The 12,956-nt window shown below is 46.1% G+C and overlaps 1 protein-coding gene across 1 annotated transcript in view; it reads left to right on the top strand.

Moving 5' to 3' along the window:
* FGD1 (FYVE, RhoGEF and PH domain containing 1) overlaps nt 1-12,956 on the top strand; it is a 40,054-nt gene that overhangs the window by 20,186 nt on the left and 6,912 nt on the right. The window contains exons 6-12 of the mRNA XM_026488672.4: nt 326-474; nt 1,827-1,983; nt 2,089-2,227; nt 10,950-11,008; nt 11,144-11,290; nt 11,658-11,750; nt 11,913-11,992. Of these exons, the coding sequence (XP_026344457.1) occupies nt 326-474; nt 1,827-1,983; nt 2,089-2,227; nt 10,950-11,008; nt 11,144-11,290; nt 11,658-11,750; nt 11,913-11,992 (824 nt within the window). The remainder of the gene's footprint in view (nt 1-325; nt 475-1,826; nt 1,984-2,088; nt 2,228-10,949; nt 11,009-11,143; nt 11,291-11,657; nt 11,751-11,912; nt 11,993-12,956) is intronic.

Genomic DNA, 12,956 nt, shown 5'->3' with positions numbered 1-12,956 from the left:
CCATTACAACAGTGCCTGGCACACAGTAGGCATTCAAAAATATGTGTTAAATGATTGGATCTGACCCTGAATCTAATTCTGACCTTGATCCTGCTCCTGACTTTTCATTGTTCCAATGCCTACCTCCAGGTCCTAACCTCGATAACCCCAAATCCAACCCCACATAGAAGCCTAACTCCATTCCCACTCTCCTCAGTCTCAAGACCAGTGCTGATCCCAAAGCTCCACAGAGCTGCCCACAAACACTACCCTCACCTACAAGCTGCCCCTTCCCCAGCCAAGGCCCAGGCCCAGCTAGGCTGAACATGCCTGCCCTGCCCCACAGGTGTTCTGTGCCCGGCTACTGGAAGAAGCTCGGAACCGCAGTTCCTTCCCTGCTGACGTTGTCCATGGCATCTTCTCTAACATCTGCTCCATCTATTGCTTCCACCAGCAGTTTCTGCTGCCTGAGCTAGAGAAGCGCATGGAAGAATGGTGAGGGACCCCAGATCTAGGCTGCCTGCCCTCCTGTCCACGTGCCTACCAAGCCCAGGGCACAAGTGGGCACTAGAGTTCGTTCCGCCCGTCCTCTCCTCTTACTGCCTTTCACAAAGAGAATCAGACCGAAGCTCCACCCTTTCTGCCCTCCCAGTCTAATATGAAACACAGACCAGGACTCAGAAAATTACAATAGAATAGCACAGCCCTTAAGAGTATGAGGTAAGGAGCCAAATTGGTTGGGTTCAAATTTCACCTCTGCCATTTGCTAGCTTTGTGATATTAAGCAAGTTTCTTCAATTACTGTGGTTCAGCTTCTTCCTCTACGTGATGAGGGTAATAATAAGAGCCTACCTTGGAGGGTTGTTTGAAGGATTTAAATGAGTTGACACATGTCGAGAGCTTAGAACAGTATCCCGTAAATAATAAGTGCTCAATGTGAGCTGTTTTTGTTTTTTTTGTTTTTTTATCAGACCTATGATAGCACTGAGAATGGGAGGCTGTAGGAATCCAGACAAATGGACCAAACCTAGTCTGGGGTTAGAGAAGGAGGAGCTGATTCCTGAGCTGAGTCCTGAGGTAGAAGGGCAGGGTTTACAGGCAATCTCCCAGCCGCCAGGCTCTCCTCCTCCAATCCATCCTTTAGAGTCTATACCACCTGCGATAATTGTCTTTCTGAACAATCAGACCATGTTACTTCCTGCTTAAAATCATCTCCATGCTCCCCACACCCACAGGATAAAGTATGTCTCCCTCACTAGACTGTTGCCACAGAGGGCTGTCATGAAGCCAGTTCCTACATCTTCCCAATTGACTGTCACCCCTGAGGGATAGGCTGGCCTGGTTCTTGTGTGTCCCCCAGCAGACCATCACCAGTGAGGGCTAAGACCAGGTCTAGTCCTGTGTGTCCCTCAGCGAACTGTGACTCCTGAGGAGTATGAGCAGGCTTGTTCACTTTGTGTCCCATATTAGACAGTGACCCTGACTCATTTGTGTCTTCAAAATCACCCAGAATAAGGCTGGGCACAGAATCAGTAAGAAGTGTATGAAGTGGCCCCTGCAGTGAGGTCAGGGCAGGTACTTCAGGACATGTTATTCCTGGTACTTGAGAAGGGCACAGTTGGGGCAGGTGGCAGCCCGGGCCATGGTTTCAGGTCAAGCTGAGCCTCTTGGCCTAACTGGCCTATAACATAAGCAGCAATTCCAGAGGAGCAGAACTGACTGAGAAGCAGATTTCCAGGAATGCGATGAGAGTAGCTTCCCTGGGACTAGAGACCTAGAAAGAACCCTGGGAGAATTCTGGGGGACAAGGATCAGCAGGACCGTGCCAGCCCCTGCTTCCACCCCAGGGACCGCTACCCACGCATCGGAGACATCCTGCAGAAGCTGGCACCCTTCCTCAAGATGTATGGCGAGTATGTGAAGAACTTTGACCGGGCTGTGGAGCTGGTCAACACCTGGACAGAGCGCTCCACCCAGTTTAAAGTAATCATCCATGAGGTGCAGGTAAGGAGCAAAGCTGGATAGGACAGACTGGGGAGGAGAGGTCTGCAGGGACCCAGTGAGGGGTCTGTGATCAGACCTGAGCCCCTCTGCTTCTGCCTGTCACAGAAGGAGGAAGCCTGTGGCAACCTGACATTGCAGCACCACATGCTGGAGCCCGTGCAGCGCATTCCCCGCTATGAGCTGCTTCTCAAGGACTATCTGTTAAAGCTGCCCCACGGCTCCCCGGACAGCAAGGACGCCCAAAGTGAGTGCACACATCCGGGCCCTGCCCCACCCCATCCCCTAAGACTTAACTCACCGAGTCAGCCTTGCAACATAATGAGGTCCCAGAATAGGATCTCTAAACTGAAAGGCCCACATTGAGGCTCTGGAGTAAGACCCCAGGATGAACCTCCAGGTTGAGTCTCTGCCTGAGTACCCAGACAGAGCCCTCAGGAATCCCCCAGCCTGAAGTCCCCAACTGGAACCCCAGAGTTGGAAGAGTATACCCAGAATGATCCCCTAGAGGGAGCCATCTGTTTTCTAGCCAAGACCCCAAAGCTCATCCCTAGACTCATCCTCAAATGAAGTTGTCCCAAGTCCAAAATGAAACTGAGCCCGAGCCCCCAGACCGAGAGCCCAGACTGACCCCTCAGGCCAAGCCCTCTTTACTGAATCTCCACAGCTGAGCTCCCCACAAAGAGAGTTGTCTCATCGAGCCCCTGACTTTCCATCATCCACATTTAGAGCTGCACTCTGTGTCACCAGTTGCTACCTAGAATGAACCTCATGAAGAACCTCCCAAGTCCGGTCAGAGCCCAACCAGACTTATGTCTTCAGAACTGAGCACCCCAGACTGGACCCCATATTTTCTACCTCCAAGATTTGGATCTCTAGGCTGAGATACTGCCTCCTCAGACTGAGTCCTCACACATTGGCCCACTAGAAGAGTATTTCATTCTGATTGCTCCAGTATGAGACCTACTCCCCGCCCCCAGGGTCACACCTCAAAGAGTGCCTCCCCAGAGTCTCCCCAACTTTCTCTCCCCAGAGTGTTATTTCCATTCATTACTTCATTTCTATAGCAGCTATTTACAGAGCACCTTAGTTCTGTGCATTGTTGTAGGCACAGGGGATATGGAAGTGAACAAGACAGACAGCAGATAATAAAGAGAAGTAATAAATACACAGGAGAACATTTGATGAGTGCTACATGTAATTCAGAGAATAAGAGGGTGATGTTACAGGGACTAGGGGGCTTACTTGAGGTTGGGTGGCCTCTCGGAATAGAAGATATTTGAGTCAGACCTGAATGACAAGAAGAAGGGAGCCACGTGCCAACAGGGGAGGAACATATTCCCCAGAGGCAACAGCAGGTGCAGAGTTCCTAGGGGGGAGGAGGTGGCAGCTTGCTTATCTCTGGACCAACAAGAGAGCCAGTGTGACCTGAGCATGTTAAGTGAGGGTAGAATGGTAGAAGTAGGGTTGGAGAGAGGAGCAAGACTTTAAAGTCCTGGATAAGGAGATGGATTTTATTCTGAGCGCAGTGGGTAGCCAAGGGAAGATTTGGATCAGGATTACTTGGGAAGCTGAGAGACCAGTAAGAAGCCTTTGCAATAATCTAAGTGAGAAAAGTTGGCTTGGACGAGGGTAGTAGCAGTGGAAGTAGAGAGAAATGATTGGATTCAGGATTATATTTGGAAGCAGCACTGAAAGAACCAGGATGGAGTGGGTGCGAGGCTTGGGAGAAAGAGTCAAGAATTACTTGCAGATTTTTGGCTAGTGGTAATGGTTCTTGAGATGAGCTTAGGAGGTTGATTTTGGACATGTTCAAAGTAAGCTGCCAGGTAGGCAGTTAGATGAGTCTAGAATCCCAGGGAGAGAGATTTAGATGTCACTGGCTCATAGACAGTATTCAAAGCTGTGCGGCTGGCCCTGATCACCAAGAGAGTGAATGTAAATGGAGAAGAAATGGGGGCCAAGGCCAAAGCTGAGGGAGGTGGAATCAGCAAAGGACTTAAGAAGGAGCAGCTCTACAGGTAGGAGGAAAGTTAGGAAAGTATGGGGTGCTGGAAGCTGCAAGAATCAGGAGCAGACAGTTGTGTCTGCTGCAGTGTCTACTTCCCAAATTGAGCCCCCTCCACCCTACCACATGGGGCACTTTGCTACCAAGCCAGCACCTCTAGAAAGAGCGAGAACCCTAGAACATCTGACAGCTGAACTCTACAAACAGACATCTGCAGACTAAGTGCCTCAATCTTCTCCCCAAATGAAAGCCCCCACCTAAACCTCGAGAAAAAGCCTTCCAGACTGATTCCCTGGGAGCAGTTCCATGGGCTGACATATCCAACTTGAGTCCCCAGGCTGAATCCAGTAGGAGGTCCCAGTTAAAGGACCCCTCCCCACACACACTGGTTTCCCCAAACTAAGATCTGGGCTTCCAGAATGCTCTCCCCACCCTGAGCTCTGAGAGCGGGTTCCCAGTTAGAGCCCTCAGCCTGAGGTCCCATAGGGAGAGTCCCCCAAAAGAATTTCCCAGTCTTATCTCCATGGCCACCATTCTGCAAACAGGTATTGCCAAACTTAGCACCCTAGATTCATCCCCCATTTACTGTCCCTCAGATTGGGACATCTATTCTGAGCCCAAAAGATTGACTCTTTTGTCAGGGACTGATCCATGCCGCAGACTGAAACCACTGAGCCCTTAGACTGATTTCTACATTCCCCAGTGTGAACCACACAGGGAACCCTGAGATGAAGCTACCCAGTCTGAGCTCCAAACAGAGACTCCAGATTGTGTTCTCCCTAACCCTAGTCCCCCAGACTGAAGACCCCTGTATTCCATCGCCTTCACTGCGCCCTGGGGCTAATGCCCTAGATTTTCCCCCAAATTAAGTCTGATCCTCCAAGTCTAATCTTCCCAGTCTTAACTCCCAGACTGACTCCCCACAAACAACGCCCCCCCCCCCCCCAGTTTTCTACATCCCAGCCTTGGATTCACAGATTGAGATTCCCAGGCTGAGTCCTGCAGAATAAGGTCTCCAGACTGGGCTCCATGTTAAAACCCAAGAAGGACACCTCACTGCCACACTGAGTCTCCACATTCTATAACCCTCTAACTGGGATCCCCAGAAGAAACCTCCTGGCTCATTTCTCCACTCAGAGCCCATGGATTCTACAGAATCACATATCCACATTGAGCTTTCAGGACTAAGTTCTTTCAATTTTATTTCCACACTGGATCCCTAGCATGACATTTCCAAACTGAAATTCCCCAAATGAGCTCCCTGTACTGAACCCCCAAAGTGAGTTGACAGTGTAATATTCCTAAACTGGGCACCAGATAGAGTCCCTTTTACCAACTCTCTGTCCCTGGGCAAGCTGCTCGGTCTCAGTTTTCTCGTGTGTAGGAGGGGGATGATAAGGATACCTCCCTCATAGAGCTGTTTTCAGGATAAATGAGATAATACAGGTAAAGCTATTAGCACAGTAGTACATGGCAAAGGCCCAATAAATGTTAGCAGTTTTTATTACTGATTGCCCTGGCTGATGCCCTCCATACTGAATGCCCATAAAACCAGCCCCTAGGTTGAGTGTACCTAACTTAGGTTCCTATTTTGTACCAATCTCAACCCTATCTGAGTCTCCAGAATGAACCTCAGAGCTTGAGCTTTGCCAGCTGAGCTCCCCATTCTAAGCCCAAAGACGAGCCCCCCCGCCGCCCCGCCCAAGAAAGAATTTTCCAGTCTAATTTTCTGAGCCACTCAGAATGAGAATCTGTGAATGAGAGCCAGTCCAAAATAATGCTCACTAAGCTACCCAGCCCAAGATCTTAAGCTCACCTCCCAATTTTTTACCCCTCAGAACAAAATCCCCAGAAAGTGCCTTAAGGTCTGAGCCCCTCTGAATCATATCTCTTGTTCCCTAGACTCACTCTCCCCACTTTCTACTTCCTAGACTGAACTCTGGAACCTGGACTCTAGATGGGCTCCTCAAACCAGGCCGGGTGGAGCTACTGGCCTGAACTGCCTACCCTGAGCCCAAGACTGAACCCTAAACCCAGGCTGCCAAAGCCCCAGCAAAGCTTCCAGACCAAGCCCCTACACTAAGTTCCCCAAACTGCACTCCCTAGTCCAAACCCCCAACTGAAATCCTAGACTGACATCCCAGACAGAGCCTACACACACTGGACCCCTGGAAATACCAGTTTGTACTCCACATAAGGCCTCTCCAGACAGAGGTCCTGATTGCAAAGCCTCCAGTCTGAGTCCTGTGACCTGCACTGGCCTAAGTGTGTATGCCCACAGCTTACCAGAGTGTTCTTCCTGACCCTTCCCTGGTTACCTCCTACCACTACCACCCAATATGCCCCCTGCCCTGAGGTGGGGGAGATACAGAATGTGTAGGAGAGAGCACAGATGGCTGAACAGTTCCATGTCTGATGTCGGCTCAGCCGCTTCCCAGGTGGACAACCTAAGACCACCACCTCTTCTCTCTGAGTCTGTTTCCTCATTTTGGACAAACAGGGCACAATCACGCCTATCTCACAGAGTTGTTCTGATTGAAAGGAGCTAATTTCTGCAAAGCATCTGATGGGGTGCCCTGGAGAGGGTGGGGGGACCCTGGCCCCATCCTAGGGAGTTCCTCGTCTACTGAGGGATGCAGATTTGTCAGTACATGATGAATACACAGTGTGACTAGTGGGACAGAGGGAAGCGCAGAGGAATGTGGGAACCGAGACAGGGTCCCGACCCAGCCTGGGAACTCAGGGCAGGTTTACTAGAGGAGGTAAGCTGAATCCAGAAGACTGAGTGGCAGTTAGCCAGATGAAGCAAGACAGGACATGTTTAGGGAGGTACAAGTGGAGAAAGTTGGAGAGGTAAGCAGAAGCCTGATCTCCAAGGATTTTCAAGGCCAGGCTAACGGGCTGGGTCTTTTCCCCTGCAGATGCAGGGAAGCTATTGACAGATTTAAGCAGAAGAGTGACAGCAAGCTGCATGTGAGAAAGATCCCTCTGGGAGCTAGGGTGGAAGAAGGGTTGAAGATTAGAGACTCCTGAAAGGCCTGAGCTGAGACAGGGGCTACAGATCTTGAGTACCAAGACTTGGTCATGGAGGCAGAGCCTCCTAGAAAAGCAAGAGTTGCTTTGCCAGCCATATGGACCCTCCTCAGAAGCACCTGTACTCCTCCATTACAGGCAGATTTTCCAGTGGGAAAATTCAGCACCATACAGACAAGAGTGGGATGCAGTTAAGCTGTAGCAGGGCCTCAAGTGTGGGCAGGATTTGTTAGTGTGGGGGATGTGTAGGGACTTATTTCAAGATTTTTTTCCCCCTGATGATACCTGGTCACTATAGGAAATATGGAAATAACAGAAAAGACAAAAGAGGTAGGGAAAAAGATCACCTGTGATACAAGCCCCCAGAGAATAAGCATAATGAACATTTTGACATATTTTCTTCCCAGGTTTTTTTTATACACATATATTTGCGAAATCGAGATCATTCAGTGTACGCAAGTTGGTATCCTTTTCTTAAAATATCCTGAGCATCTCACAAATTATGAAAAACTCTACATAAGTATCACTTGTAAAGGATGTTCAGTATTACATCATACGAATGCACATTAGTTTATTTAACTGAACCCCTACAGTTGGACTTTTTTTTTTTTTTTTGAGAAAGAGAGTACGCATGCAGTGGGGGGAGAGGGAGAGAGAGAACCTTAAGCAGCACCAAACAGTGTGGAGCCTGACACAGGGCTTGATCTGTGATCATGACCCTGAGATCATGACCTGAGCCAAAATCAACAGTCAGTCGCTTAACCTCCTGAGCCACCCAGGAGCCCCTAGAGTTGGACATTTTTATTTCTGGTTGACACTGTTGTAAACACTCCTGCAATGAAAGTGTGTTTGTTCAAAACATGTATTTTCTTTTTTATTTATTAAGTTTTTATTTTAATTTTTAAAGATTTTATTTACTTATTTGACAGAGAGAGGGAACACAAGCAGGGGGAGTGGGAGAAGGAGAAGCAGGCTCCCTGCTGAGTAGAGAGCCCGTCGCTGGGCTCAATCCCAGGATCCTGGGATCATGACCTGAGCCAAAGGCAGACGTTTAACCTACTGAACCACCCAGGCTCCCCTAAGTTTTTATTTTAATTCCAGTATAGTTAACATACAGTATTATATTAGTTTCAGGTATATAATACAGTGATTGAACAATTTTACACGTCACCCGGTTCTCATCAAGACAAGTGCCCTCCTTAATCCCCATCACCTACTTAACCCATCCCCCACCCTCTTCCCTCTAGTCTGGAATTGTGATACCTCCATTTTGTTTTTCTTTTTCAAGATTGCTTTGGCTATTTAGGGTCTTTTGTGGTTCCACACACATTTTAGGATTATTTGTTCTAGTTCTGTGGAAACTGCTCTTGTTGTTTTGATAGGGATTGCATTAAATGTGTAGATTGCTTTGGGTAGTATAGACATTTTAACAATATTTGTTCTTCCAATTCATGAGCATAGAATGTCTTTCCATTTCTTTGTGTCATATTCAGTTTCTTTCATCAGTATTTTAAAGTTTTCAGAGTACAGGTCTTTCACTTCTTTGGTTAAGTTTATTCCTAGGTACTGTGCAATTTAAATGGGATTTTCTTAATTTCTCCTTCTGCTTCTTCATAATTGGTGTGTAGAAATCCAGTGGGTCTCTGAACATTGATTTTGTATCCTGTGACTTTACTGCATTCATTTATCAGTTCTAGTAGTTTTTTGGTGGAGTCTTTTGGGTTTTCGTTATATAGTATCATGTCTTCTGAAAATAATGAAAATTTTACTTCTTCCTTACCAATTTGGAAGCATTTTATTTCTTTTTGTTGTCTGATTGCTGTGGCTAGGACTTCCAGTACTGTGTTGAATAGAAGTGAGGAGAGTGGACATCCTTGTCTCTCAGTTTTCCCTATTGAGTATGATGTTCCCTGTGGGTTTTTCATAGATGGTCTTTATTATGTTGAGGTATGTTCCTTCTAAACCTACTTTGTTGTATGTTTTTATCAAGAATGGATGTTGTACTTTGTCAAATGTTTTTTCTGCGTCTATTGAGATGAACATATGGTTTTTGTCCTGTCTCCTATTGATGTTATGTATCACGTTGATTGATTTGCAAATATTGATCCACCCTTGCATCCCAGGAATAATCCCCACTTGATTGTAGTGGATGATTCTTTTAATGTATTTTTTAATACAGTTTGCTAGTATTTTGTTGAGGATTTTTCATCTATGTTCACCAGGGATATTGGACTACAGTTCTCTTTCCTTGTGGTGTCTTTATCTAGTTTTGGAATCAGGATAGGGGCACCTGGGTGGCTCAGTCGTTAAGCGTCTGCCTTCAGCTCAGGTCATGATCCCAGGGTCCTGGGGTCGAGCCCCACATCGGGCTCCCTGCTCCGTTGGGAGCCTGCTTCTTCCTCTCCCACTCTCCCTGCTTGTGTTCCCTCTCTCGCTGGCTGTATCTCTCTGTCAAATAAATAAATAAATAAAATCTTTAAGAATAAATAAATAAATAAATAAATAAATAAATAAATAAATAATGGGATCAGGATACTGCTGGCCTCATTGAATGACTTTGGAAGTTTTCCTTCCTCTTCAATTTTTTGGAATAGTTTGAGAAGAACAGATATTTTTTTAGAAACATAATTTTTCTTTTTTTAAAAAGATTTTATTTAGTTATTTGTCAGAGAGGGAGAAAGCAAGCACAAGCAGGGGGAGCAGCAGGCAGAGGAAGAAGCAGACTCCCCCCTGAGCAAGGAGCCCAATGTGGGGCTCAATCCCAGAACCTTGGGATCATGACCTGAGCCGAAGGCAGACGCTTAACAGACTGAGCCACCCAGGTGTCCCAAGAAGAGTAGATATTAACTCTTCTTTAAATGTTTGATAAAAATCACCTATGAAGCCATCTGGTCCTGCGCTTTTGTTTATTGGGAGTTTTTTTTATTACTGATTCAATTTCCTTCGTAATAATCAGTCTGTTCATGTTTTCTATTTCTTCCTGCTTCAGTTTTGGTAGGCTGTATGTTTCTAGGAATCTATCCATTTCTTCTAGGTTGTTCAATTTGCTGGCATATAGTTTTCACAATATTGTCTTACAGTTGTTTGTATTTCTGTGGTGTTGGTTGTTACTTCTCCTCTCTCATTTGTGACTTTATTTATTTGAGTCCTTTCCCCCCTTTTTTCAATGAGTCTGGCTAGGGAGTTATTGGTTTTGTTGATTAGAACGTTTATCTTCTTAGTATAGATTCCTATAATCAGTATTATTGAGACAAAGAATAGGCTCATCTCTTTCTTTTTTAAAGATTTTATTTATTTATTTGAGAGAGAGAATGCACACAAGAGAGGGAGAGGGAGAGAAAGAGCATGAGTGGGGTGGTGGGACGCAGAGGGAGAGGCAGACTCCTCACTGAGCAAGGAGCCTGATGCAGGGCTCGATCCCAGGACCCTGGGATCATGACCTGAGCCGAAGGCAGATGTTTAACTGACTGAGCCACCCAGGCACCCCCTTTGTTTCTTTAAATGGCTTTTTTTCTGATTATAAAAGTAATACATGCTCTTTGTCAAAAATATGGAAAATACAGAAAAATCTAAAGAACACAATAAAAAGCACCCAAAGTCCCACCATTCAGAGACAACTTGTTAAACATGGGTGTGTTTCTTTCCAGTTACCGATGTAACCATTACTGTTGTTATTTTTAATGGTAATAATAATCCTGTTAAGCTTGCATTTTATTCATTGACAGTTATTCCATGTACTATGATTCTGCTATTGTGGGATTGAGATAGTTTCTGATTTTAAGTGATGTTGCTATGGACATCTTTGAGGCTGGTGCTTTCTGGGATGGGGAGGGTGTAGTCAGGCCAGGAGGCGGTATCAGGGAGCAAAGAAGCCCCCAAGAGCCTCTTCTCTGCTAGTCCCCCACTTGACCTCCCACTCTGCCCACAGAGTCTCTGGAGCTGATAGCCACAGCAGCAGAGCACTCTAACGCTGCCATCCGCAAAATGGTGAGTGGCCCTTCTAGCCCCTGACCTTCCTTGGCCACCCACCTGTGGTGTCTTTGTCCTGGGGGGCTTGTGACTTGTGGACATGTCAGGGGAAGCCAGCACCCCAACCCTGCCTTGCTTACTGTCTCCTGCCAGGAGCGAATGCACAAGCTGCTGAAGGTATATGAGCTGCTAGGGGGTGAGGAAGACATTGTCAGCCCCACCAAAGAGCTCATAAAAGAAGGCCATATCCTTAAGCTGTCAGCAAAGAATGGGACCACTCAAGACCGATACCTCATACTAGTAAGTGCCAGGTGTGGGGTTGCACACATTGGCTTGGTACTCACTCAAGACTATACCTCCTGCTAGCCATTCTTTCCTCTATTAATTCATTGTATTTTCACTACCTACACTACAGTTTTTTTTTCTCTACTTCAGAGGTGATGTAACAAGACTTAGAAGTGACTTGCCCAAGGTCACCCAACTAGGCAGCGACTCCCATGCCTAGGCTCTTTCCTTGTGACCCTTGTACCCAATCTGGGCTGTGCTTTCTCTATCTATTGCCTTGATTCCCCAGCTGTAAAGATTCAGGAGTCCTATAAGGATAGGGAGCTGGGCCACACCTCTCCTGGGTCCTCCACACATACATCCCCAAACTTTTCCTTCCTAGTTCAACGACCGCCTCCTTTACTGCGTGCCCAGGCTGCGGCTCCTTGGCCAGAAGTTTAGCGTGCGGGCACGCATTGATGTAGATGGCATGGAGGTGAGCACCAGGAGGTGGGAGATGGGGACCTGGAGTGGGGCCTTGGTGCTGGGAGGAATAAAGTTGTTCTTTGACCCCAAGTCTTTGTGTGCATGTGTGCAGAGGGTGAGGGCCCCGTGGAGCTTAGTAGTCCTCACAAAGCGTCTTTCTCCCTCCATTCAGCTAAAAGAAAGCTCCAACCTCAATCTGCCTCGGACCTTCCTGGTGTCAGGAAAGCAGCGCTCCCTGGAGCTCCAGGCTAGGTACTTGCCCTTACCTATACCTTCCCTCCAGCCCCCTCTTTCCCTTCAGATATGAGGCATTGTAGGCCTAGTGCCAGGCTACCTCCCCAAGGAAGAGATCCTTCCAGAGAAAAGATGGGCACCTTTTCCCAAAGATGTAGGCTTGCTCTTCTGGTGGGTTTTGTTAGAGGAGAGGGAAGAATGAGATATTAATCCAAACAGGAATAACAACAACACAGTTTATTGTAGATTCAGAGACTTAAGAGAAGTCTTAAACCAAATGCAATGCTTGGTCCATGAGAGGAGCCTAAATTGAGCAAAACCCTAAAATAATATTTGCAAGACAATAGGGAAAATGTAAATATGAACTGAACAATAGCTGTTGGGTAATTATTGCTAACTTTTTCAGGTGTGATAATGGTATAATGGTTATATAGGAGAAAAAACAATGGCCTTGTTTTTTCGTGATGCATCCTGAAGATTTAGTATCATGATATCTGTAATTTATTTTTAAATGACAAAAAAATACATAGATACATATACACACACATATATACATACATATGTAATGATATGTGAATATACACATATATATGAAGTGAATATAGCAAAGTATTTTTAAAATTTGCATTTATATAGTAGGCATGCATGTAATGAATTTGTGCTATTCTCTCTGCTTTTTTGTATGCTTGAAATTTTTTATAACAAAACTTTAAAAAATTATAACATTTAAAAATAATGTCTAGCCATTTAACAAAGGGGATTTCATATCCATCCTCTACTTGGATGATTATAATAGCTCGCGTTTAGTGAAGACTTGCTCTTATGTTAGGCACTGTTTTAAGTTAATTTTAACTTAAACAATTTAAGTTTAAACTGACTAGCTGAATCCTTAAAACAACCCTTGAAGTAGGTACTGTTACCATCGACCCCATTTCACAGATGAGTAAACTGAGGCACAGAAGAGTTACGTACCTTGCCCAAG

The sequence above is a fragment of the Ursus arctos genome, chromosome X, assembly GCF_023065955.2.
Source record: "Ursus arctos isolate Adak ecotype North America chromosome X, UrsArc2.0, whole genome shotgun sequence".
NCBI lineage: Eukaryota > Metazoa > Chordata > Mammalia > Carnivora > Ursidae > Ursus > Ursus arctos.
This window is presented reverse-complemented; position numbering and strand designations above follow the sequence as displayed.